Raw genomic sequence first — 26972 nt, forward strand, 5'->3', positions numbered from 1 at the left:
CACATGAAAGCTCTCTCAAAAAGGACCAAAGGACGCTCCTTTTTCCGGTTTTAATGGAGGCTTCATTACATAATCATGATTGACTAAATCATTGGCCAATAGCGGCTGATTCAACCTCAAGTCCCTCTCCCTTCCCTGGAAATCAGGGGGAGGGAATGGAAGTTCCCACCCTCTAATAACTTGGTTGGTTCTCCTGGCAACCAGACCCCTTCCCTCTCTCCTCACCTGTGGGATTCAAAAGTCACTTTCATTAATATAAACCCAATTGTGATGGCAGAAATTCCAAGGGTTTTGGGCACTGTGGACCAGGAACTATGGGTGAAAACCAAATATAGCTAAGAAATATGTTTTAGTCATCTGAATGACCAAATAAATATATTTTTATAGATTACAATATCACAATTATACACTAAAAAAAAAACATGTAAAAACTGGTGAAATTCAAATAAAGTCTCTAGTTCAGTTAATAACATTGTACCAATGTCAATTTCCTGGTTTTGATACTGTGCTATCATTAGATAAGATGTTATCATTGGGGAAAGCTGGGTGAATGTAGATGGGAACTGTGTGTCCTATTTTGGCAACTTTTATTCTTGTTCTTGTGAGTCTTAAAAAGTTTTTTAAAAAGGCCATGAGATGGTCTTAGAAAACAAAACAAAATTAATCCTTTCTTTGTAGCTTAATTACTAAATTTCCTTTCTTCTATTTTATAATGTGATAATTATTCCTACCTCAAATAATAAATGTACTTCACTTCGTAAGATAAATGTCATTTTTTAGCATATTGGTGGATATATTTAAATAAATTTTATTTTGGTATGTAGCCCAAAATAATTTTTCAGACATAGTGAATTTTATAACATTGTCAGACACATTTCCTTTCTATTTGAAATTCATACAGGATTTGGGAAGTTTAATATAGATGTTATTAAATTTATATATATGCCCTATACATGCATGTGGCCTTTTAGATTCCCAGGAATATGTCAGAGCTTTCAAAGCTCTCTATGGACATCTCATCTGCAGCTTTCTTTTAAAGTTTTTTTGTCAGCTTGCTGTTTACCTCAACTTTTATTACCGCCTCAGGGAGCTGTAATGTTCAACAATTGTTGATTGTTTTTGAAAAACATCTGCCTCTGATTGTTTTTGACCAACATCAATCTGGGAAAAGGCTGGTCACACATTGGGTAAGCTCTGACTCAGGTCAAATAAAGACAAGGTTTCCGAGTGGGATTTTCCAGGGAATTACCAGATAGGTCAAATAATGACTGTTATTTGGGAATTGGGCTTTGGAAGAGTTCTGTTCCCCTCACTTCTCTCCATGACCCTCAACCCCAGGCTGCTAAGTTGCTGGTTTTTACCATAACTATGGGGCTTTTGGTTTTTAGAGCAAGTTAAAATGCCACAAAGCTCACTGTCCTTACCAAGATTCAACCATTTTTCTTGAATAAACACTCCCTGGAAGTTACTGCAAAGCCTTTAATTTCAAGAGTTCTGAAAAGTTGATTTTGACAATTTTTGCCAATTTTTTCTCATTGCTTTTATGAAGGAGAGGATTTTTCAGAAGTCTTACTCCACCATTCCTGCTTACATCACGCCCAATAAGATTCTACACAGAAGTAAAGAGATTCAGTTTTCAGATGTATCATATTATGAACCCTTTGGTACTAAAAGTTCTTCAGAGACAGAATTATGATACTTTAGAATATTACAAACAAAAGATAAGAGAAGTTAGACCACTGAATTTTGAATATCATATCTTTTTAACCTTTATTTCCATTTTTTTTAAATCACTCAAACCCTGTCCAGTCCCAGTCTTTTTTTTTTTTTTTTGCCTGTATTTCTCAATACTGAGCATCATCATAAAGTTAATTGTCTGTTGTTTTCTTTCAGCTTATCAAAGTTTTAAATTAAAATTCTAACGCACTGAAATGGCAATAATGTCACACAGCCTGTGGAATCACTTAAAGAGCATTAAGGTTACATAATCCTGTCCAGGGAGTTTATTAAACTAGAAATCAAATTTTTCAGCCCTCAACTTTAAAGTTTGTTGGATTAAGTATTAAAGAATTGAGTTTTAGTAGGCCGTAGCACTACCAATAAATCACAGATATTTGGATTACCTGAAAGAAGTTTGCTACCCGAACTGTGGGTTGTGGGCCAGCAGGCTTGGCATCACCTGGAGCTTATCAGAAGTGCAGAATTGGAGGCTTCATACCAAACTTACTGAACCAGAATCTGCATTTTAACAAGGTCCCCAAGTGTTGGGTATACACATTGAAGTCTGAGAAGCACTGGCCCAGAGAATCAAATTTGGGAAAGAAAATACTCTTACAGTAGAGTATCCATGTAGGTTAAGAGGATAAAAGACATGAATATCAGAAATAAAATATAATGTTGAAAAAGCTATAGTAAAGAGAATGTTAAATTATAGGAAAAATAATTTTTAAAAGAAGTATTAGAATATTTTAAGTATATGCATTTTATTAGGTTTAAGAAATTGAAGGAGAGACACCAGGGAAGTGAGGATTAAAACTTAAAGGGAGGCTAAGAAAATTACAGGGAAAAGGTATTAAGTTCACACACAGTAAAATATCTCTACATATACATAATAAGCTAGCAAGGGCAAGAATAAAATCTAAGTTGATTAAATAAGAAACTTGGAAACATAGGTGGGATATTCACAAAAGGAACACAGTCCATACTTCAGGTGTGGAGTATTGAAATAGTAACCATCACACCAGAATAAGAGAATTAGGGTCATCTGTGAGAAAAACAAAGAGTAGTGTAAATTCCACAAGAGCAGTACTTTTGTCTATTTTGTTCACTGATATATTCCTAGTGTCTAGAAGACTACCTGGCATATGGTAGATGCCCCATAAATACTGACTAAATGAATGATATTGCCTAGAAAAGAAAGGTGTTTGTGGGAGTTGAAGAAACTGACCTCTGAAATCTAATTTTAATGTTCACCAATCCTATGATAGGCTGATAGACTGGCAGATTAATAACGCAGGTTTTAATATGTAACTTTCTCTTCAATGATTACTGTATTGATGGGTTTAATTTTGAGTCTTCCATCTTCCATATGCTCTTTAGAGATATTATTGAATAACTTATTTCATTAAATATCTCTCATTTTGCAAACCTCAATGTGTAACTCTATTTGAGGGAAATCAATGGAAATACTTCAACAGATGTAATTAACAACTGTTGATATTCATGACAGAATAAACGCTTAAAGGATGAACAGATTTGGCACATAAGGAACCTACTAAAGGAACTGAGTGAAGAGAAGTCAGAGGGATTAGCAGTTGTAACAAGAGAGGAAGTTGAAAAAGCAATGAAGGAAAAATGGAAGTTTGTAAGAGACCAGGAACAAAACTTGAAAGGTGATTTAGAAACTTAGAAAATTATCATAAAGCTTTATCAAGTTATTTCTTGAATGTATTAATGCTTTTGTCTCCTAATATGTTCAAAAGGCTGTGAACACATTTCAAATGACATCATCACCACAACCACAAACACATATAAGTAAGTGGACGAGAGAGGGAAATAAAATGGGCAGAGATACTGAAGCCAAGTGAGGAGGAGGAGTAAGGGCAGTGATCAAAAACAAAGACAGAAGAAACCCCTCTGACCCTTAACACCAGACAGTATCCTGTTAGGTACCACCCTGAACTCCCTGCAATGGGGATCTGGTTTTTTTTTGAGAAATTCTCTTGTTTCGTGTCTTCACAGGCTTCAGCCCCAGTTAAGACTTGGGAATGGTAAGGTGAGTGTAACCATGAGGCTTCCTCCCCACCCCCAATATCTCTAAGGGAGCTAAGCCCCCTCTTTAGATGGGGAAAGAGGGATTAGAATTGGAAAAGGGGAAGTTTATAGGACATGGATAGAAATGATGCTGGTACAGAAGATGAAGGACCCAGGACATAGTCTTGTCATGGGCTCAGGAAGTACCAGGGTTCTGAGGGTAAGTCACACACAGTTTTGACACATGCATTAAAAAAATAAATAAATAAAAATAATCCTATCCCTTCATCATAAACTTGCTGCTCAGATTTCTAAAACTTTTGCCAGAACCTCTATAAATACCATCTCAGCTAGGAAGCTGGAAAATAAGGGAGAGACTTGAGTGTTCTCAGGAAGCAGTATTAGAATCTGAGAGGCGAAAAAAGGGACTAGATTTTCTTGAGGTTCCCCAAGCATTTTAGAGAGCCTCCTTACCCAAGCTCTTGGCTCAGAGCAGGCATTCCATTTGTAGATATTTGTTATTTTGAAAGAAATAGTTGCCAACACCAAAGGTCAATCAGCAAATTTCATTTTTAGGGGGTCTCTAAAACTTTCCCATAAGCCTCCTCCTGCCAAGTCCCTGTGTGGGCAACAGTGACGTCATGAGGTGGTAGATGTATTTTCTGGTTGGGCTCCTGTCTAGGAGAGTTCTGCGTATGTTCGGAAGGAATGCTTTAAAAAGTCACACCCTTGAGATGGGTGTGAGACCAAAGCAGATACTTAGATGTGCTCACTAAACTGCCTTCAAAGGGAATGGGCCCGGTTAGTTAAGGTGTGCCTGTCTGTGGTTTGGGCTGAGTGCTGGGGTATGTGTGTCATACAAGACTGGGGACATGCTGGGTGACTAAGAACAGGAGGGCTGGGCATGTGCAGTGGTCCAAGGAAGAAAGAAGCCCATAGATGCTGAGGAAGAGAGGGAAAGAGAGAACAGATGTGTCTACAAAGGATCTCTGAGGCAGTGACATTTTGTACCAGGTAGTCCATCACTTTCAACTCAATTTGGTTCATGGAGCATCAGCTGGAGCTTCACCTGGCAGCCTGTGATAGTGCAGAACCTCAGAGCCCCATCTGGACCTGCTGAATCAGAACCTGCATTTGGACGGGATCCCAGGGGAGTCCTGTGCACAGTAAAATTTGAGAAGTGCTGACAAAACTCCCTTCTCCCAATGTTTAGTTAGGACTCTTTCAGTTGCAAGGATAAAAATCCAATCCAAACCAGTCCAAGCATAAAGAAGATATTAATTTTTTCATGTAACCAAACAGAAAAGGCAGGGTGCTACTGACCTGGACCCAGAGCCTCACATGCTGTCAAATCTCAGCGTTTATTTAAAATTTCCCTCTCTTGCTCCCCCTCTCTCCCCCTTCATCACCCTCCCTCTTTTTTCCCCACCTCCTCCCCCTCCACCCCCTGCCCCTCTTACCCGTCTTCTCTCTCTGCCTTCCCCCTGAAAGTTGGCTCCTTTTTCTGAGAATGTTCTCCCCGTGAGGCTGGAATTCTGACCAGAGACACCTCTGAACTTACATCCTTATAACCTCAAAGTGGAGACAAAAGAGACATGTTTTCCACCAGTGAAGATATTTCTAGGGAAGGACTCCGAGCATTTGCCTAGCTTGGGGCACCTGCTCAGCCCTGGACCAATCCCTAAAACCGGGAGAAGGGGCGACTGTAATCAGTCTACTTATATGACAAGGGACAGGAGACATGTGTTACTAGAAGGGAAGGGAGAGAGGGGTTCTGGGAAAGCAGAGCAACAGCCACTACACTCCCCTCTCTTTCAAAAGCTTCAGTGACATCCATCAACCCACCCCACAAAGACTGAACACGGTGCAGGGCTGAGACAGAAGCAGTCTGCCCAGATCGGAGGACAGCTGATCACTGGGGTGCAGTGTTCCTAATTGTTTAATGATAATAACAAGTACCATTTGTTAAGGGAGTTTAAAATATATTATCTTATATTCTTAATATATTAAGTATATATTAAAATATATATATAAAAAATATATTATTATCATGTCTTGGAAAAAGACATGTCTGGAGTCCTTCTGGACCTTTGGACTGAAGAACATCTCTCTGGCCTGAATGGAATGCTTCAGTCATAAACATCTATTGAGCACCAACTAATTGCCAGACTCTGTGCTAAGTGCTGGGTTGACAGAGATGAATAAGATGTGGTCTTGCCCTCAGGGGCTCTCAAACAAGATGGTGCGTGGTAGTGAGCCAAACAGCCATTCAGTTCATTGGACCTGGCTTTTTGTAATGCTGCCTTTTCCAGAATATTCAGCAGCATGATACTCAGCCTAAAGATTGAGTAGAATATCATGTGTAGTAAGTACACCAGGGCAAACTGAAAGTCTATATGGTTGAGACAGCTCCATATTTGTACATACTTAACTGGGGAACTTATCTTTCACTCTGAAGTCTTACTGTGTGGGGTTAGGGGAAGGCAGGTTATTTTGACTATCATATGCTATCATTTCACACAAGGGAAGCTCAAACAATTGAACTTTAAATGATGGAATCAAACAACTTACCTACAAAAAATGGTCGCCAAGTGCTGTGGAAGGATGTTAAGTTGAAATCACTTTGCCCAGACACATAATGACCAGAAAAATGACAATTTACTAATAAAAAGTATATGCGACATAATATATTGTACAAAACAGGACACTTATCAAGCTATCACAGGCATAATTTAAACTTGTGGGTCCCTAGGCATATAGTTTGCTTGCATATTACAGCTCTCAATCACAGCCCCAAACCACACAACTACTTTATAATTGGAAGTTTAATTTTACTTAGATTTTGAATCATGAGGGATAGATAAACAATAGCTTGAATAGTTTAGATTTCCCTAAATTATAGATATAAAATAGTATTTATGAGTTGATATTTTCATATCAGACCTTAACTTCACAAAAACAGATTGCAACATAAAATGGTTGCAAGGACAATAGAAATGACACAGTCTTGATTTTCTTTCAACAGATATGCGCATCCAAATAAATAATGCTGAGAAACTATTTCTTGAGAAACTCAGTGAGAAAGAATATTGGGAGGAGTACAAGAATGTAGGGAGTGAACAACATGCTAAACTCATTACCTCCTTACAGAATGACATCAACAGAGTTAAAGAGAATGCTGAGAAAATGTCAGGTCAGTTGCAAGAAAGCTGGTTCAGAGTCAATAAAAAAAATCTTTCAGGGGCAGACATTTGGTGGAAGAAAGAAACGGGTACCGCCTGAATCATCCGTTACTCTCAGCTGTCAGCAAAAGCACTATGAGCCTAAGGATTAGGTGGAGGGAGGAAGTAAAGAAACTATCCCAGGACCACCTATGAAACTGAGAAGGGGAAGTAAAGGGATGGAAGTGTGTGCCTATGTACACGTAGAAACCCTGCAACCGACTTTGAGAAAGAAGCTTCATTCAGTGGGTGGTGTCTGCATGCTCTCACACCTGGGTCTGGGCCAATTCCACCAAGGCGGGAGGGTCCTGGGAAGGGGTTATATTAGAGAAGGAATTCACCTGAGGCAAGCTAAGGCAACCCACCCAGGCTGGACAACCAGAATCGTTATAGAAAAATGGCCAAGTAAATGCTAAGTTGCAGTCGGGAAAGAAACTGGAGAGCAAACATGAGACAGGGAGTGAAGAGGGTATAGAGCAGGATGGCATCAGGCATAATGAATCTTACCAGGATCAGATCTGGGAGCCATGAGGCCAGCTGTCTGTCACTGAGGCATAGTGGCTTAAAAGAGCACCAGAGACTCAGAGACAAGAAAGTCCTAGGGCAGAACAAACAGGAGAAATCTGGCCTGAAAGAACACTGTGGGTGGATGGCAGTTCTGAGCCCAGCTGGTAATGGGTGCCCTGTTTTGTGGAAGGAGCGTTCATTCGGGGTCGTTCCCACTATCCCCTCTGAGGCTCTGTCCAGTCAGTCTGCTTCTAGACCAATTTTTATGTAAGTTTCTCAGCTCAGGGCCTCTGCACCACAGTGGTAGTGTAAATTTGGCCCCAAATCAGTCTGGACTTAGAGTTACAATTTTTCAAAAGGTTCTCCTCCCCAAAAGAAGAAAGTAAGAGTGATACCCTCCTACCCCTGTCAATCCCCCAGCCACTGAGATCCTTTCTCTAGATAAAAACACTATTACCAGTTCCTTATGTAACCTTTCAGAAAGAGTCCATGCATGTTTCAGTATGTACATATATGTCACAAGCAGCATGCCACAGATGCAATTTTTCACTTGCTCTTTCATGTAACAATATGGACATCCTTATAGATGAGTACATATTAATACTTCCTCATCCTCCCAATGGCTACTTTGTTTTGTTGTACCACAATTTTTTAAAGTCCTCTACTCATAAGCATTTAGGTTGTTTCCCATCTTTTACTATTACAAATAATACTGCAGTGACTATCCTTACACAGTCTCATTTTACTGCGATGAATACACTTGTATGTATGTAATTTCATTTATGTGTATCTCTAAAGGGAAATGGCTGGCCCAAACAGCCTGTTCATTTTTACACTGATAGGCATGGCCCTGCGTAGAGGTTGTACCAAGTGTACTCTGGCTGGTGGTGGTGAGGATGTCTGTTTTCCCACTTCTTCAACAACAGGGGATGTGATCCACCTCTTTGTTCTTTGCCAGTCTTATAGGTAGAAAATGGTATCTCATTGTAGCTTTAATTTCCGTTTCTCTTACTATAAGCAACAGCGAATATCTTTTTATAAGTTCAAGAACCATATGAATTTCCTTTGTGTTCACATCTTTGCCCATTTTTCTATCGTGCTGTGGAGCTCTTTACATTTCAAGGAAATTAGCTCTTTAACTGTGATATAAGATGCAAATATTTTTCCCATTTGTCATTAGTCTTTTGTTTATGCAGTGTTTGTATGAGGAAATTTTAGTTTTATAGTGCCCAATTTATCACTTTGATTTTATGATTTCTGACATTACAAATACATTCTCTAATATTTTCTTCTAGAATTTTTTATGGCTTCATTTTTATATTTAATCTCTGATTTTTTTGTGTGAGATAGGAAACCAACCTTAGTTTTTGCCAGATGGCTTTCCAGTTGTCCCAACATCACCTATTAAATAAGCCATTTTTACCCTATGATCCAAAATGCTAACTTTGTCATACTTTCATTTCCCATGTGTATTTGGATCTCTTTCTGTCTTTTCTATTCTGTTCCATGGATCTACGTATTTGTGCAACAATACCACACTTTAAAAATTGTTACTGTTCTAGTATGTTTAAAATTTTTTAAATAATTTTTCCAGCATTCCTTTATTTTATGGTTTTTAAGTAGGAAGAATGATCTCATATAAACTTAACCCGTTATCCTGATTAGAAATTTGGATGATTTCTTTGAGCTGAAAATTTCATGCTATTGTATCCAACATTGGGGTGGGGGTAATAACATTTATATGCTGCTTGTTGAGCCTTGGTGTATAGCCAGTTTTAAGTGTCATGGGATAATGGCTGTTATGGGCTTATCTCATTTGCCAATAGTTTTAGGCACTTCTCCTAACTATGCAGCAGCAATTCTGCCTGGGGATGATTAAAGCACCTTGGGCGCCACTAACTGGGCACAATGAATATGAGTAGAACTCCTAAATTAATTTATCTGAAGTCTTACTACCACCATCTCTTCTTTTCCTCTCATCTCTCTCTTTCTTCCATGACTTTTCTAGAATTCTCCTCCCACACCCATGATCATGGAGTTTGTGTTAGCTAGACTGCTTTAATTGCAAGGAACAAGTACTTTAGTAGAAAGGGGCTTTATTGTAAGTGAAACATGATATTAAAATGAAACTTTTTTAGTCTCAGTTTAAACCTGGTTGTCTATATAATGGATACCACATTTCAAAGTAAAGTGAGATATCGCCAGGCAGACTGCCAATACGATGAGGCAGAAAACTGGTGTCACACCTTCAACCACTGAATTCCAGTCTATAAAAGAAGTTGAGGAAGCCATGAAAAGACTGTTGGAAATAAGGGGACAGTTTTTGGAAAGAGCTCTTGGTGTGCTGTAAGTTGTACACAGTCCCCCAAAGGGGCAGGTGAAGGGTAATTCCTCCTTCATCTCAAATCAAGACGGAAGGTCTTTAAAGGAAATTCTTCAGATTGTTCAACATGTATTCCCTGCAGTTTGGTGGGGGGGGGGGGTGCGGACATTGAGATCTAGTTTATGACTCATCCCTGAAAAAAATCTATGGGATAAGTGGCTGACTAGGAAACTGTTCTAACATCAGAGCAAAGAAGAGGTAGGCAGCTGCTGCCCTGGGCTGGGCCTGTGTCTTAGTCCATTCAGGCCTCTATAACAAAGTACCATAGACTGGGTGTCTTACAAATGACAGAAATTTATTTCTCACAGTTCTGGAGGCTGGGAGGTCAAGATCAAGTCACTGACAGATTCGGTGCCCGGTGAGAGCTTGCTTCCTGGTTCATAGATGCCTTCTTTTTGCTGTAACCTCATGTAGTGAAAGGGCGAGGCAGCTCTCTGGGCTCTCTATCATAAGGGCACTAATTCCATGCATGAGGGTTCCACCCTCCTGACCTAATGACCACCCAAATACCAGTACATTGGGGATTAGGTTTCAATCTAAGAATCTGGGGTGGGGTGGGGGGCGGTCACAGACTTTCAGCCTGTAGCAGCCTGCACTTCCAGAGTTTGTTGTGGCAAAGCGAGAAGGAGTGTTACCTGTGGACCGGTTGTGAAAGAGAGCTGGTATGCAGTCATGTTAAATCTTGCCTGAGGGCTGATGAGAGGGGCCATGGTGCCCCCATAGAGAAAGAGGAGCCTGTCTATTTGGGAGGGAGGAGGAAACTGAGACCCAGAGGCCAAAGGAAGAGTCATTAGCCAACCTCCAAGGGCAGTATTTCCCCTGTATCAAGGGCATGCAGGTGAAATATAACTAGCAATGGGGGAGGCGGTCCTCCAGAGAACCTACAAAAACCACCCCCAAGAGAGGAGAATCAATCTTAAATGCTAACTAGACCCAGAAAATGGGACATCAGCTTGAGATAGTATCAGTCAAGTGAGTGCTTTCCTGTCCCTTTCCAGGCTCCCCTTCAGCCCTGAGGGAGAAGGCATAGAAGTTCAAGTCAGAGGAAATGGTAGTAGGTTTAAGCTAGGAAGGGAACAGCCATAACTTTGAATGAAGCTTAAAATTTCGATTATTATAAAGACTAGACATATTAATTTCTGATTGGAAGATATTTTATTATCACAAAGGAACCAGAAAAGTCATAGAATTGCCATGTATCTTACTGAGAGAGAGCTACTAGCCTCACAGTATGAATTTTAAAGGCAAGAGAGAAAAATAAGGTTTCTTGATGTCCCATGATCATGTTTGTTGGATGTAACACTTGTATTGAAGAATGGGAGGACTGAAGATGGAAACAGAAGGCCATCAGATCAGTGGTGGCTCTAGGGATGCTCCTCCCTACATTTGTCACTCATGGTCTGTGACTGTCCCTCTTGCGGCACCTCTGCTTTGCTCTTTGTGCCTGTCCCCATTCTCTTCTTGCTTCCCACAGACCAATTCTTGCAGTATTCTCCAGCCCAGATTCTGAAAAGAGCCGGTGTCATCACCTACCTAGTCAAAGGTGACCAAAGACCTTCGTCCATGCCTCCTCATGGGTCATCAGTTGGCCCCAGCACAAACCATTCTTTGGTCAGCTGTCCAACCTATCTTATTCAGTAGCCACCCTGAGCCCTGGGGGCATGGGGAGGAAGCACCTGGAGCTGCTTCCCTGAACTTCCGCTAGAAGGAGACGTCGGGATATTGGGTGTAGAAAACACAGTCACTGATATACCCAGGACAAGGCTCTTCCTCTCAATAAAAGGAAAGGGAACCTTAGATTAGGCCCAGGAACAGAGAAAGTATGCGGTTATTACAAATCATCAGATATTAGAGTCACAGAGAGACTTTACTTTTGTCCTTGACCAGGGACAGGGATCCTGAAAAGTTTCTTTGTACACTAACAGTGAGTTAAAAGACTTGGGTTCATGTCCACCTCTTTGAACGCTAGTTTCCTCGTCTGTAAACTGAGAGTACCTCAGAGATCTCCAAGAGAACTCACAGTCCCAGCACATGCTTTTCTTTACCTTATCTCATCCAACTCTTACAAGTTCCTTTGAGTTGGATACCATTGTGCCCAGTTTAAAGATGAGGAAACAGAGGTCTGGAGAAGTTAATTGCCTTAACTAAACTCACAGATTTAGTAAGCAGTGGAAATGGGATTGGAACACAGGTGTGTGTCAGACCCAAACCCTTATGCTTCAAATAGTCCTCCCAGCTCTGTGATGCAGCGAGGTAGGGAGGGCTCTCTAACACGCACTCTGCCTGAAGAAACTGCTACATGGCCAGTGTTGCCACCTGCCCTTGCTTGGTTTTCTCCAGAGGGGGCTCAAAGGAAGCCACCAGCACAGTGAAGCTGTGTGACACCCGGAAGTGTGTGAAGAGTAAACAGACTCCCAAAAAGCCGTGGAGCAGAGCCAAAGCAGAGCCAGACACAACAAGGAAAAGAGAACAATGCAAAGCAAGCTTCAGCCTCTGAGAAGCGTGGTCAGCTTCTGAGAAGTGACCATATTAGACCGGGCATCTGAGCAGCCAGGAGTCTAAAGGCACAAAGTCATAATCTCCCAAGCTCCCATTTGCAGTGTTCCAAACTTTTCTGGGAAGGAGACTTTTACATACGCCCAGTTTCTTTGGCCATATTCACAAATGTGTGGTTAATAGTTGCTACCTGAAGCATCATCTGAATTTCAAAGGATAACAGTGAGATTTTCACATCCTCCCTTGTGCTAGCTACTCTGCTTTTAAGAAGAAAAACAGTCCATAGAGTTGTATATGGAATTTGGAACAGAGTTGGATGTTATTATTGCTTTTTCAGTATTAACATGAGGGAGAGCTACAACTTTACCCAGAGCATATTTGGTAATCTATTTTTTATGATTTATAGCAAATAATTAATATATAATGTTATCAAGCTCCAGTTTTTATGTTTTTTTCAGATGCTAAGAATGTAAAATCCATTATAGCTCAACTCCGGATGCATTGCCACTTTTAGATTGATTGTTGTATTTTGTGCGGTAGAAATTTTAAATAAATACCTAGCATTAGTCTAGTGGACTAGATCCTGAATTGAAAAAAAAAAAAAATCCATCAGAAATGAGATTGGAATGATTAAAACATTCAAGCAATTACTTTGAATGAGATTAAGAAAAATACAGGTTTTATATCTATCTATATATATAGATAAATATACACATACATACCTACATATACATACACATATACATATATATACATATCCATATATATATACACATATATATGTGTAGGTTGGAATAATGAAGATGTCCATTTTCTTATTCTCCAGATTTCAAGTTAGACTAGACCCAAAACCCAATGAACTCTTGTTTATAAACCTCAACCACTCTTGTTCCAGCTCTGTTAGAGGTAGAAACTGATGGTTCCCAGCCCCCTTTCTGGCCACTCCACAGCCTGGGAGAGCTCGCCCCTTCCCTCCTTTGACTCTCCCTTTCCCTCACCAAAGTTGCCATTGTTTGTTGCTTCTATCCTGGCGCTGAAGGCTCAGATCACTGCCCGCCAAAGACTTGCAGTTGGCCAAAGTTCATTTTCTTCAAAATATTTTTCAGTATCTGTTGTGTTCCAGGGACTGTCGTAATAGAAAGATATGGAAGAGAAGTTTTTACACTCTGCTCAGAGTTTTCCTTGAATAGGGGAAGCAGTTATGCCAGTACAAAATACAAGGAGGGCTGAATTAACTCCTGCCTAGCTCCCTGCCCCGCTTTCCAGAGCCTTAGATTGGCTCTAAACTATGGAAAGATCAGACCTGCAGATCTCCTTCCCTGTAGCCTAAGATCCTCGAGAGTTCTTAGAGTTTACTTTGGTTGACTTGGTCTGTGGAGAAATTTTTCCCTTTGAAACAATGTCCTAAATGGCAGCTATGTTCCACAACACTCTCAGTACAATACTACTGTTTCATTATAGAATAAGTTAAATGGGTCTCTGTGGACCAGTCCAGAAGTCTAGCAACTGTAATTGTCAACATCATTTGTATGGGAAGATACTTTCTGACTTCCAAGTAATTATGCTTCAAATGTTGTACATAAAACACATCTAATGGGGACACATAACATAGATGTTATCATAAAGCACAACTAACTTTGGCGATTCTTAGATTTGGAGGGTACACTGCCCTCCTGTTGCACACTGCTGACTACCTCACTGTATTCAGTCTTTGCTCAGATGTTACCTCCTCAAAAAAGCTTTCTCTGATCACCCTATCTAAAACAGAGAATTTTAGTTTTTCTTCATCACACACCTCACCACCTGAAATATTATTCATTTGCTTCCCCACTAGGATGTACATGTCATAAGGGCAGGAGTTTTGTCTCTTATTTGGCAATATTCCCAGTGCCTTAAATAGTGTCACGCACATCAAAAGAACTTGACGATGATTTGTTGAATAAAAGAATGAACAAACTGGACTCATTTATCCAGCTTTATTTCTCTCACTCTCTAAAGTAGCCTTCATGTCACTACATCTTGCTTTCCTTAAACAGGAGTTTTGATTATATGATCTCTCAGCATCTTTCAAGGCCCCCAATTTTACGATCCTTTGCTCTCTCAATTCTGACATTTATGATGTAAGAAAATCTGGAGAGGATAGAAAATCCTGCACTTCTTCATCTCTGTTCTCCCTTCTTGCTCTGAACCCAACTCAGAACAGGTCTACTGACTTTCACAGCCCCTCTCCTACTCTCTCTCCTTATTCTGTCTTTCCTGCCCCAGGAAACGCATGCCAAGAAAATTGGGAAATTAGTTAGAAGGAGTTAGATGTACAGGATGCTACTCAAGTGTGTAATCAAATCTCTTCATATTTATGTGGTAGAATCAGAAGTTGTGTGATATGAAAGGTAGATGGCTGTATAGGTACTAAAGTGTTAGAAATTCTCCCTTTGGAGAGACAATCCTTTAAAACTATGACTATTCATGAGAGAGATATCATCATAAATGAATTCACATTAAGGTGTTTGTTAGTAAATTATTGGAGCATTTCTTCTAATTGGAGGTACTAGATGCCTCAGTAAGAATGTACCTTGAAAATTCAGAAAAGAAAAAGTACATAGAAAGGAGAGGTGGGGATCATGGAAAATAAAATTTATAACTTCATAGTTTTACCTAGGATCTTAAGGTTTCTAATTTTCTCTTTAAAGAACAGTATAAAATCACCCTGGAAGATGACAGAAAGAGAATAATCAGAGAAACTTTGTTGCAACTGAACCAAAAGAAGGAATGGGCCACAGAGGTATATCTCAATTTTCTTTCTTTCTTTTTTCTTTCTTTTTTTTTCTGATAGTAGATTTTTATTCTTCTCACACAGAATTTCAAAATTTTAACTGAAATGTAGTTGATATATAATCCTTCTCACACAGAATTTCAAAATTTTAACCGAAATGTTAGTTTCAGGTGTACTACCTAGGGATTTGACATTTGCATACATTATGAAATGATCACCATAAGTCTCGTAACCATCTGTCCCCATACAAAGTTATTATTGACCATATTCCTTATGCTGTACATTACATCCCATGGCTTATTTATTTTATAATTGGAGGTTTGTACCTCTTAATCCCCTTCACCTATTTCACCCACCCCAAGCCCTCTCCTGTCTGTATTTGAATTTCCTTAAAAAACAAAGCTCCCCCACCCCACGACATTTCTTTCTCATGGTGTATTATAACGGTCAGGAACTTGTGTTTTGAAATTAGGCAGTTTAGTTTAAATCAGTTCTACCACTTACTGGGTGTATAAACTGAATTTATACTTGACTTTTCTGGGCTTCGGTTTCCTAATCTATAAAAAGGGAACAATAATAATATTTACCTTTAACGAATAGTATGAGGATTGATAGTGCCTCATAAGAGCAAGAGCTCAGTAAATTAATATTCAGTTATTTTAAAGTATAATAATAATGGCTACAACAAATTATTAAATTAGATTTTGGATGAATTATAGGATGAAATATAATTTGTCTAAAAAGTACTTTCTTACATATGCAAACTTAAGAGAGTACACTTTACATTGCTGGGAGCTTTAAAAATTGGGGATATAAAAAAATGTTTGAGATGTAATTTCCAATTCATGTTTTCTAATCTTTGTTTTGCCCCAAATGCCTGACTTTCTTTCCTTTTCACTGCCCGTTCCCCTGTCTCCAGACTATCTCCTAAATCAGTGAGGTCCCTGCTGGGATTGTCTCTTCATCTGGAACATCCTTTCTTCATAGTCATAAACATCTGGTCTTTTCTAAAGTTCTTCACTGAATTTCAGCTGCTCTTGTTTGTTGCTTCCCTGTTGGTTCAATTGTTCTTTCAGTGTTACTATTCTACTGCAGGATTTTACTGATTAACACAAATACAGAGGATGTGGAGAACTGACCAATGGTTTTGTCTGCCCATGCAATTCAGCCCCTTTGTTACTGAATATGATTAAATGGTGAAATCAACAATTAAGTAATCTGATCATAGTTAAGATGATTAAAAATGCATATGTAGATCAAATATGCTCTCAGTATGTACATTCAATATATAATGAAGACTGTTCCCAATACTGTTCCTAATATTTTACATTAAAGTCTCTCAACAATCCTGTAAGGGGAAGACTTGCTAATAAAAAGACAGAGGCACAGAGAAACTTTGTAACTTGCCCAGAGCATGTGGCAGAATAGAGATTTAAGATAGCTTCTTCAGATCATTACTCTTAATCATTACATTGTACATTTTCTTTTCTCCACATAATGCCAAACACCCACACACGTGAATGAATTTTCCTCATTTTCTCCGGCCATCTTATGTGTTAACTTATAAAATCTACTACTTTTGTGCGACCCTGGCTGCTTATTGGAGTCACCTGAGAAATTTGTTTGACCCAGGTGGGTCCTGGGTCCCACCCACAGAGATGCTCATGTAATTGGCCTGGGATGTTGCCTGGGCTTTTGGATTTTTCAAAATATCCAGGAGATTCTAATGTGTAGCCAAAGCTGAAAACACTACTCTATTGTTAGTGAATTCAGCCATTAGTCAACTAAATTCAATTATGAGTGACTTCCTACTTTTGTTCAAAGAAAAAAAATTTTTTTTAAGTTTATTTATTTTATTTATTTTTGGCTGTGTTGGGTCTTTGTGGCTGCACATGGGCTTTCTCTAGTTGCGGCGAGTGGGGGCCCCTCTTAATTGAAGTGCACAAGCTTCTCATTGCAGCGGCTTCTCTCGTTGTGGAGCATGGGCTCTAGGCACGCGGGCTTCAGTAGTTGTGGCACGCAGGCTCAGTAGTTGTGGCACGTGGGCTCTACAGCTCAGGCTCAGTAGTTGTGGCACACGGGCTTAGTTGCTCTGTGGCATGTGGGATCTTCCCAGACCAGGGCTTGAACCTGTATCCCCTGCACTGGCAGGCGGATTCTTAACCACTGTGCCACCAGGGAAGCCCCAAAGAAAATTCTATGTTCAAATAAACTTTAGACTTATCAGTTGGAGCTGAAGTATAAAAATTCCTGGTTCCTAGGAAATGGAGGTTCACTCTTAGGTCAATTACCATGATTTAAAGAAAAGAAATTTACTGCACATCTTCCTACTTTAAAGACTTACACAAATTTACCCTTAACATAGTATTAAATTATTTCAATCCATGTTTATGAGCCAGAATATTTTTCTTAATTTTTCTTCTTGTGGTTATGTCCTTCAGTTCCTGCGTTTGTAGCATGGTATCCATATAAAAGTACCTCACATATAACTAGAATCTGTCATCCATTATAAAGTTCCTTTGGGTGAAACTGTAAATATCCTAGTAACTGAATATGAATTTACATTTTAAGATCCTACTGATAAAATAAGGATTTTCCTGTTTGCTTTGTCTAAAATGCCTTTCTCCAGGAGACTATCTAGCTACAGCCTGCTACCCTGAAACTATTGGCTATTAGGTTTGTAAGTATGTATATTGTTATTATTGACATGCAGAAATCTTTCAAATTAAAAAGGTAGTTATATAATCTATTCATGCCTTTGCTATATGTTGAATTATGTCTGTGACCATAAACTTGAAGAAAGTTTGATCACTGCAGTTTAACCATCTTAATTGTGGAGCAGATCAATTAATGATTGATTTCACCATGGCAGTTAGATTCCGTCACAATAGAGGCCAAATTGAATGGACAACCATTGTCCAGTTCTCTCAATCACCTGTGCTAGGCAATGTAAATCAGCAAAAACAATACAATAGGATAATAAAGAAAGAACAACTGCACCAAAAGTTTTTAGGTATATTTCCAAAGTAATTGCAAAACATAATTTTAAATGATCAGATAAGTTGATTGTGTATCCCCATTGCTAAAACTGTTAAATGCTATCTATGTGTCAGCTCTTCTTTAATACAGAAAAAAAAATTTTTTTTTTTCTTTTTTTAGAATGCTATAAGGTTCATTGACAAGGGCAACTATCGAGAGATCTGGGAGAATGACTGGCTCAAAAAAGAGGTAAGTGGAATTTTTAGAAACAAAAACAATTTCTTCTTTCTCATTTTTTTGAACTGGAAATGACTTTTATTTATGAGCTGAAGTCATGGGAAAAGCATGGAACTGTGACTGACTGAGGTAAAATGAAATTCAAGTGGAGTCCTAATACTATTACAAGTTGTTACTCAATGAACACCATAAATAATCTCAATAATAACCAGAAATCATTTTTGGTGTTACAATTCATACAATATACTCAAGTGTGCAAAGCTTCTTTATGTCCTAAAACTGATCTGGCCTTCCTCTGGACCCTACTTCCTCATGGGTGATGGGAGCAAGGTTTAAGGATCATTTTAACTTCATTCTCTGCTGTTTTAAATTGCCTCTTTAGGTATTCAAATTGGTAGGGAAGAGGTAAAGTTGTCATTATATGCAGATGACATGATACTATATATAGAAAACCCTAAAGACTGCACACAAAAACTACTAGAACTGACAAATGAATTCAGCAAGGTAGCAGGATACAAGATTAACATACAGAAACGGGTTGTATTTCTTCACACTAACAATGAAATATCAGAAAGGGAATGCAAACAAACAATCTCTTTTAAAATTGCACCAAAAAATAAAAATAAAATACTTAGGAATAAACCTCATCAAGGAGGTGAAAGACATATGCTGAGAACTACAAAACATTAATACAGGAAACTGAAGATGATTCAAAGAAATGGAAAGATACCTCATGCTCTTAGATTGGAAGAATTAATATTGTTAAAATGGCCATACCACCCAAAGCAATTTACAGACTTAATGCAATCCTTATTGAATTACCCTTGACATTTTTCACAGAACCAGAACAAATAATCCTATAATTTATGTGGAACCATAAAAGACCCAGAATTGCCAAAGCAATCCTGAGGAAAAAGAACAAAGCAGGAGGCATAACCCTCCCAGACTTCAGAGAATACTACAAATCTACAGTAATCAAAACAGTCTGGTATTGGCACAAAAACAGACCTGTGGATCAATGGAACAGAAAAGAGAGTCCAGAAATAAACCTACACACCTATGGACAATTAATCTTCAACAAAGGAGGCAAGAATGTACAATGGGGAAAAGACAGTCTCTTCAGCAAGTGGTGTTGGGAAAGCTGGACAGCTGCATGTAAATCAATGAAGTTAGAACACACCCTCACACCATACACACACACACAAAACTCGAAATGGCTTAAAGACTTAAATATTAAGACAAGACACCATAAAACTAGAAGAGAACACAAGCAAAACATTCTCTGACATAAATCATAGCAATGTTTTCTTATGTCAGTCCCCCAAGGCACTAGAAATAAAAGCAAAATGAACAAATGAGATCTAATCAAACGTATAAGCTTTCGCACAGCAAGGGAAACCACAAACAAAAAGAAAAGACAACCTACAGACTGGGAGAAAATATTTGCAAAAGATGTGACCAACAAGGGCTTAATTTCCAAGATATACAAACAGCTCATACAATTCAATAACTGAATATTTCCACATAGATGTCTCAAAGGCACTTCAAACTCAACATACCTGAAGCATAATTTATTAAATTTCTTCTTAGATATTCTTTTCCTTCATTTCTTTTTTTACCATCTGCTCAGACACCCGAGGTAAAAATGTCACCATCAGCTTTTTTCCATTTTCCTTGCTTCCATTTGACTGAAGAGTTGGTTAGTCTAGGAAACAAAAGAATTTAAAAATCAATATGCTTTCTATGATATTGACAATTATCTTGAAATTGCCTTTATAAAGTCATGGTGAGTAGGAATCCATACTATCTCCAAAATTAAGCAAGATGAATCCTCAATTTTAAAAAATAAGTATTAATTTAAAAAACTCAAGGTGAGTTCAGTAGTTAAAGAATATTAGGGAGAAACTTGGTTCTTATACTTTTATTAAATATAACAGTATGATCCTAGTGATGATAATTTAACAATACAAACCTTAAATTTTATAAGATATCATAGATGTTAGGTTCAGAGAAAATAATTACAAAAGTTTATATTCGACTGAAAAGAAAGGCCATTTTGTGCCTTGGTCCTTCCTACTAAAGCCACAAATTACATTTTGTTTTGTTTTATTTTTTAATTCTCATAATTCAGTGGAAATAAAAGAAAAAATGTCAAGTTTAATTGAATCATGAGCAAAACGAGCTCACTAATAAAGAACAAATCATATAATATATTTAATTTCTCTTTATTTCAATAAATATTCATTTTTGCTGTTATTAAATTTACTCATAAAATTAATTAAAACCAGTTTTGGTTATAAGTACTATCACAAGAATTGAAAATTGCCTAGAAATAGAACAATGTATGCCAATTAATTTCTTTGAGGAAGGCTTAGAATGAGTAACAAGGGATATTTAACAGTGGAACTCCCCCAAATATTTCTCCATTTAACCATCTTTCAACAATAACCAAAAACTTACATCTCTGGGAAGAATGAGATGTCCCATTGCATGACTTTTATTATCTGGTTTTATTTAGCATGCTTATTAGGAAAATGAAGAAAATTCAAATTTCCAAATAACCTGGACTAACAACAAATGGAAAGCTGGAAAAACTAGGCAAAGGGATTCAAAGAGGTTAGCAATCAGAGTTTCAAACGTGAGGAGGCATAAAGCTAACTTGGATCTTGCAGGGGAAAATTTCAAGAGCATGCATTTTATTCAGGATCCTAGGTCCCTGACTTATAACAGTTTTAACTAAATTATCTTGCCTAATTTCTTAAGTACATTTCTTGGGTGTCTGGGGAGAAGCAGGGGCAGGGAAGGAAAAGATGTCTTCTACTTCCTTCTCTATACTTTCTTACCCCAGAAACTAAAGGTATTTATATGGCTATAAAAAGGAACTAGTTTTCATTTCCCTAACATTTCAAAAGACTGGGAGGGAGACAGCAAATGATGAGAACCTTACTTAGCACTCTACAGGGGTAGGTGATGTCACAGGATATCCATAGCTTGAAAGATTGGACTTAACTCCCCAAACGGGCCCTCATTCCCAGGTTTGGCAGGTGACCAAGAATTGTGTGTGCTGCCTCCCAAGTATGCCAAACCCTTAGGTCACACATTCTATTAATTCCTTCCTTTACAACCTCTAACTATGATTTTTTTCTCATCCTTTGACATCTGAAAATTATAAACTTTTCCTTAAGGCATTCAGGTTTGTAATCAAGCTGATCATCTCTTAAAAACATGAGATCCTAAAGCACCAACACCTAGCTCTGTAATGTAGAATTATGGACTTAAATGGTTTTGTGAAATTGTTTAAGGCTGGTAAATAATATATGCTTTTCTTTCCATCTCTAAGCCAGCAGCAATATTTGAGCCTTTTCTATGACACTGGTACTGTTTTATATTATAATTATTTGTATATTCGTTCACTGGATTTGTATACTTGTTCCCTCTTTTGAGGGAAGGATCCACACTTTATTGGATTTTGTATCCGTCTACCTCTAGGACAGAGCCTTACCCATAGTAAGAATTCAAGCATTTAATAAATGACTTATGTGAAAGGGATATCCATCTGGTAATATACTGAGTGCTTCCAGATTCCAAAATACAATAATTTCAACTACAAATCAAAAATGTTAGTCATCTTTTTCTAAGTACTCATCTCAGTTATGCTCTTGGCAACTCCTAACAAGAGATACTGAATCGAAACCCCTACCCTGTGCCTTTATTTCATCATATTCCCTCGAGACTCGTTACTTTTTCCAGTTTATCATTCTCACCAGCCGATCACTTTCTATTTTATAGTCTTATTTCTAATTCTTCTATTGTCCTGACTTCTCTGCACGAGCACCTCTCAATCCAGCTCATGCTGTTTTGGGGGGCAGAGAGGGAAGGTGGGGATTCTATCTAGTCACATTCTTCTATATAGTCTTCCCACAATCAAGCCTTCTTTAGACAAAAGTTATCAAAACACATTTCTTAAAGATTGATGGGAACTCTATCAATAGAACCAGCAAATTTTGCTCATGTTTGAGTTAGCCACATTTCTTCAGTAAACGTTAATTAAGCCTGCTATGTCTATGAAGGACCTTCCAACACCTGCGAGATAGAAATCAGACTCTTTAGCATTACTTGGCTCCCCTACTTGTCCAGTTCTTCTACTTCTCCCCATTCCCATTTTATTTCTATCCACACCAAAGCCACACCATGTGGCTCCTTCTGCCTAGAATATATCCTCTCTTGTCTGCTAGAGAATCTCTACTTGGCCTTCAAGATCCAGAAGAGAAGTCATCTCTTCCATTAACTCCCCCTTACCCCCTCACACCTGGCAGACATAGGGTGAACCTCTATCTCTCCCACAGTCCCTGGATGGCTTCCATTATGATTTTATCACACTATTTTCTGTTGCTATCACTCTTTCCCATTAAACTAAGAGATCCTTGAAGGTTATTGTATCTTATTGATCCTTTGTTCCCAAAGTGTACTATAGTTTTTGACACATAGTAGGCATACAGTACAATTACATGAATGAATGAATGAACAACATTTCATCTCTCTGATGTTTCTCGGAATGACTCCAGCACACTCAAGAGAGAATATAATTGTCTTGTAGAGGCTGATAGAAAGGGCTCCTAGGCCTGTACTTCTCTTTTTTAAATGCCATAATAAAGATTTTTTCCCAGTGTTATTAGTTTTCATTGTGTTGTTTATAATTAACCTTAGATAGAGCCTCATTTAGCTACTAACACCAGAGTGATAAATTAGTCTTATTTTCTTATTTATCTCTGCCTCCAGCTCAGATAAATCCAGTGATGTTTCTGAAGAGTAGGAAAGGACTACTCCTGCCATTCAGTAATAACTGCCTAATCATGAAACCAAGTTCTGCAAATGACCAGGAAAAAAGTCCCACCCATTCCTTCTTAGAGCAAACCCAGTCATAAATAATACAGGATAGATCTTCCCCTCAGGCAAATGCACTTTTTTAAAAAAATTAATTAATTTATTCATTTTTGGCTGCTGTTGGGTCTTCGTTGCTGCACGGGCTTTCTCTAGTTGCGGTGAGCAGGGGCTACTCTTCGTTGTGGTGCATGGGCTTCTCATTGCGGTGGCTTCTCTTGTTGCGGAGCACAGGCTCTAGGTGTGTGGGCTTCAGTAGTTGTGGCACGCAGGCTCAGGAGTTGTGGCGCACGGGATTAGTTGCTCCATGGCATGTGGGATGATATTCCTGGACCAGGGCTCGAACCCGTGTCTCCTGCATTGGCAGGTGGATTCTTAACCACTGCACCACCGTGGAAGTACCACAAATGCACTTTTAAAAGTTGAATTTTTTACAGAGGACTAGCTAGAACTAAGTCCATAAGTACTAACACCCATTCTCTTTTCCTGAGACTAGATCGCAAATCACAGGAAGGAAGTGGAAGAACTGGAACATGCTATTCATGAGCTGGAAGGAGAAAATTTGGTGCTTATTGATCAGCTGTTCAACTGCAGACTTGTGGATCTCAAAATACCCAGGTGAGAGTCGTTACATATCTAGAAAGTATTTTTTTTAAACATTTGTATCTGTAAAAAGTTGTTATTTTTTTTTAAGATGACAATTTTTTAATAGTTGAAAAGAAAGGAACTCACAAAATGGCCATGGGGAAGGTATAAGATCATTACAACCGACCACTGGTCCAGTGCAGACCTCGACTTGCTTTTTCTAACAATGCACTGTGGTCATAGTAGCAAACACTTAACATGAATGTCACAACTGCTGTCCTTCAGAAGCCTCTGGGCCAGCAGGGGAATTGGGCATAAAAATAAATGCATAACAGTACAGTGGAAGAGGTACGGGGTTCGAAGCCAGCACACAGGAGGAAGTGATCAACTTGATGGGAGCTCCTGGAGATGTTCTGAGCGTCTGGTTACCTTGTGGATTATAGAATGGTTTCCTTTGATAGTTAATGAAAGAGGCAAAATACTTTCTAGGCAGAGAAAATAGCCTGGCATTCCAAGTCACATTTATTCCTGCATGAGAGAAATCAAATATGTATATGGCTTTGTAGTTTAGGTTATCTCTTTTCCTTACCTGACCAAAAAAAAGTCTTAATATACCAATCTTGATGGAAAATTAGAGCCCTGGAATGTGGTATTAAAACCCAAAGTGGCATTCATAATTTAGACAAGTAATCAGAAACAAGAAGTAACCTAAATAGTAACATGCTTAGGAAGATAGAGGAATTAAATCACACAAATGTAAGGTGTACATGTGCAAGATGGGAGAGAAACATCTGCATCTGGGCAGAGAAGTTCAACATGGTGGAAGGGTCAGGAAAACATTTCCACCTGAGTAGGTCTATTGCTTGTGTGGCGTGGAAAAAAATACTATTTGAGACATAATAAAGTATTTATTGTTGGCAAACTTCCTAATGTGCTCCAAGAAGGGTGGATACAAGTTGGGGGGTTTTTTGTTTGCTGAGCTAAGTGATGGGTGTCGGGATACAAGATTGGAGAAACTGGGAGATGGTGCAATTACTTTATAGGCTGAACACTGGGTGGGGCAGAACAGAGAAAGAGGCCACCTGCCTCCCTTCCACAGTCTATGTGTGCTGCCCTGGAGCCACAGGTACCAGTGTAAATGAGGTAGGCAGTCAGGCTGAAGGAATTGGCTGATCACTGGACTCCTGTACTTCCAGTCTCTTGAGCTGATGCCCTTGAGGGTCCCTAGGGGGTGGGGGGGTCTCACTGTCCCCCCAGCAGGCAATGCTCTCTTTTGCCTGCCAGCCTCCCTCCCTATGATCAGGTCTCCAGCTCCACACTCCCGTCCCGCCTCTACCCCGAAGCACCTGCTGCTGCCACCACTTTCTTTGTGATCACGCCGCATCTCTGCCAGCTGTGCCTTCTAACCACTGCTCCACCTGTCGTCCGCTGTGTTCTTTTTCTCCCTTCCGAACCAGGCAACCCTTAGGAAAGAGCTACCCTGGAAACTGCCAACCCCACTTCCTGCTTTGGTCAGCTCAGTCTAGCGCACCTGATTTGCTGCTGGTATGGATGTGAAGTGCTCATTATAATAAAGGGGAAATCTTTCATTGGCCAGAGAGAGCTTGGCAAGGACAGGAAAGGGAGATGAGAAACTTTTAATGGCGATTTTCATTAAGTTGTTTGCTGTATTGTATGCAATTTAAACCTATCCTCTAGCTTCCCCACAGAAATCTTCTGTAAAATCCACATTGTTCATCAATGCTTTGTGGGGCGGTTTTCTTTAGTGAGAGACCTGAGTGCTTAGTCTTGTTTCAGAGTCGGGAGAGATGAATTCAAAATCTGTCCGAGGGAAAAGAAACAGCATGGGCAACGTTTATAAGAAGTGGGTTAGGTGCCCGGTATACGCCTCCATCGCACACTGAACTTGTCCTTTGTAACTAGCATTTATCACAGTAGTGACTACTTTTTAAACATCTGCTTCCTTGCTAGATTGTCCTTGAGACAAGTGTTTAGGACATCTTAGAAAGACCCGAATAAAGAAACAGAGAAATGTGTAAACCCTCAATTATCTGTTACAATGCTTATCCAGAAGGAAAAATTCAGGAGCTTTTCCTGTATCCATTTTCAAGTCAAAGAAATGTTAACACATACTGTGTAATTTATGGAAACTGCTCTTTCCACCTCTTTGTTGAGAATTTAGTCCTGTATATTCTGGTAGGGTGAGAAACAGACATGAACAGTACCCAGTAAACATATAAAAACTTCCTTATTTGGATGAAGAATGGGGTATTCTAGCTAATAGAGTTACTATATTTCCCATCCAGAGCTCCCCAAGCTTTTTCCCTTCCTGACTCCCACAGAACATCATAGTATTTGTCTGATACATTAGATGAGCTGAATAAGCTAGAGGTGACTGCCCAGGGACTCCCGTGCCGCAGAGCTGAGGCTAGGTGGACCAGTACCTCAAATCTAACGCTAGTCCATATGATAACGTTCTGTAAAATATTTTCTATAACAAGCGTTGCTGCCCTGTGGTGGTACAAAAGTGACAATAAACTAATGATTAAGAGAGAAGCCAGACTTCAGAAGGTTACGGCGTTTAGTAAGATCTTAGTTATTCAAAAGAGTAAAACCAGGCAAGAAGAGAACTCTGTGGCCTCAGACCTGTCCACCTGCAGACCAGAGCTTCACTAAGTTAACTCTTAAGAAGGTTTTAAGATATAAATATTGTATGTAGTTACATTATTTGCTGGAGCTTTAAGCATCTCAGATAACACTTCCTTCGTGGTCTTTAAGTAATTGACAGCCTGTAATCCAGGGGATTCACTCTAGTTGCTGAGTTGCTAAGCATGAAGTGTGGCGGGCTCATCTGCAAGGGGCACTTGCTTCATGCTAGCTTCAGGCAAACTTCATGGCAATGCTGTACGGAGCTTTCAAGGTATCATGTCCTCTGACTGAAAATTCCACTGGCCTCTGCAGCGCAGAGAGTTGCAACAGCAGACGCAAACTCACCAGGCTTGTAGCTGGAAAACGCCACTCAGCGAGAGCCAGAACCTAGGTGTCATCTTGGATTCCTACTGCTGTCTTTCTCTTTTTCTCTTTATCTCAAATCCCAGCCCATTCCTCATCTGGATTCCCTGCAACAGTGACGTAACTGGTGTCATGATCAATCTCA

At 39.2% G+C, this 26972-nt stretch overlaps 1 protein-coding gene across 1 annotated transcript in view; it reads left to right on the forward strand.

Moving 5' to 3' along the window:
• Window positions 1–26972, forward strand: part of CCDC83 (coiled-coil domain containing 83) — a 48116-nt gene that overhangs the window by 15354 nt on the left and 5790 nt on the right. Inside the window, exons 4-8 of the mRNA XM_007168509.2 lie at window positions 3230–3392; window positions 6779–6946; window positions 15051–15142; window positions 18293–18361; window positions 23727–23848. Of these exons, the coding sequence (XP_007168571.2) occupies window positions 3230–3392; window positions 6779–6946; window positions 15051–15142; window positions 18293–18361; window positions 23727–23848 (614 nt within the window). The remainder of the gene's footprint in view (window positions 1–3229; window positions 3393–6778; window positions 6947–15050; window positions 15143–18292; window positions 18362–23726; window positions 23849–26972) is intronic.

The sequence above is a fragment of the Balaenoptera acutorostrata genome, chromosome 9 (genome assembly GCF_949987535.1).
Source record: "Balaenoptera acutorostrata chromosome 9, mBalAcu1.1, whole genome shotgun sequence".
Taxonomy (NCBI): domain Eukaryota; kingdom Metazoa; phylum Chordata; class Mammalia; order Artiodactyla; family Balaenopteridae; genus Balaenoptera; species Balaenoptera acutorostrata.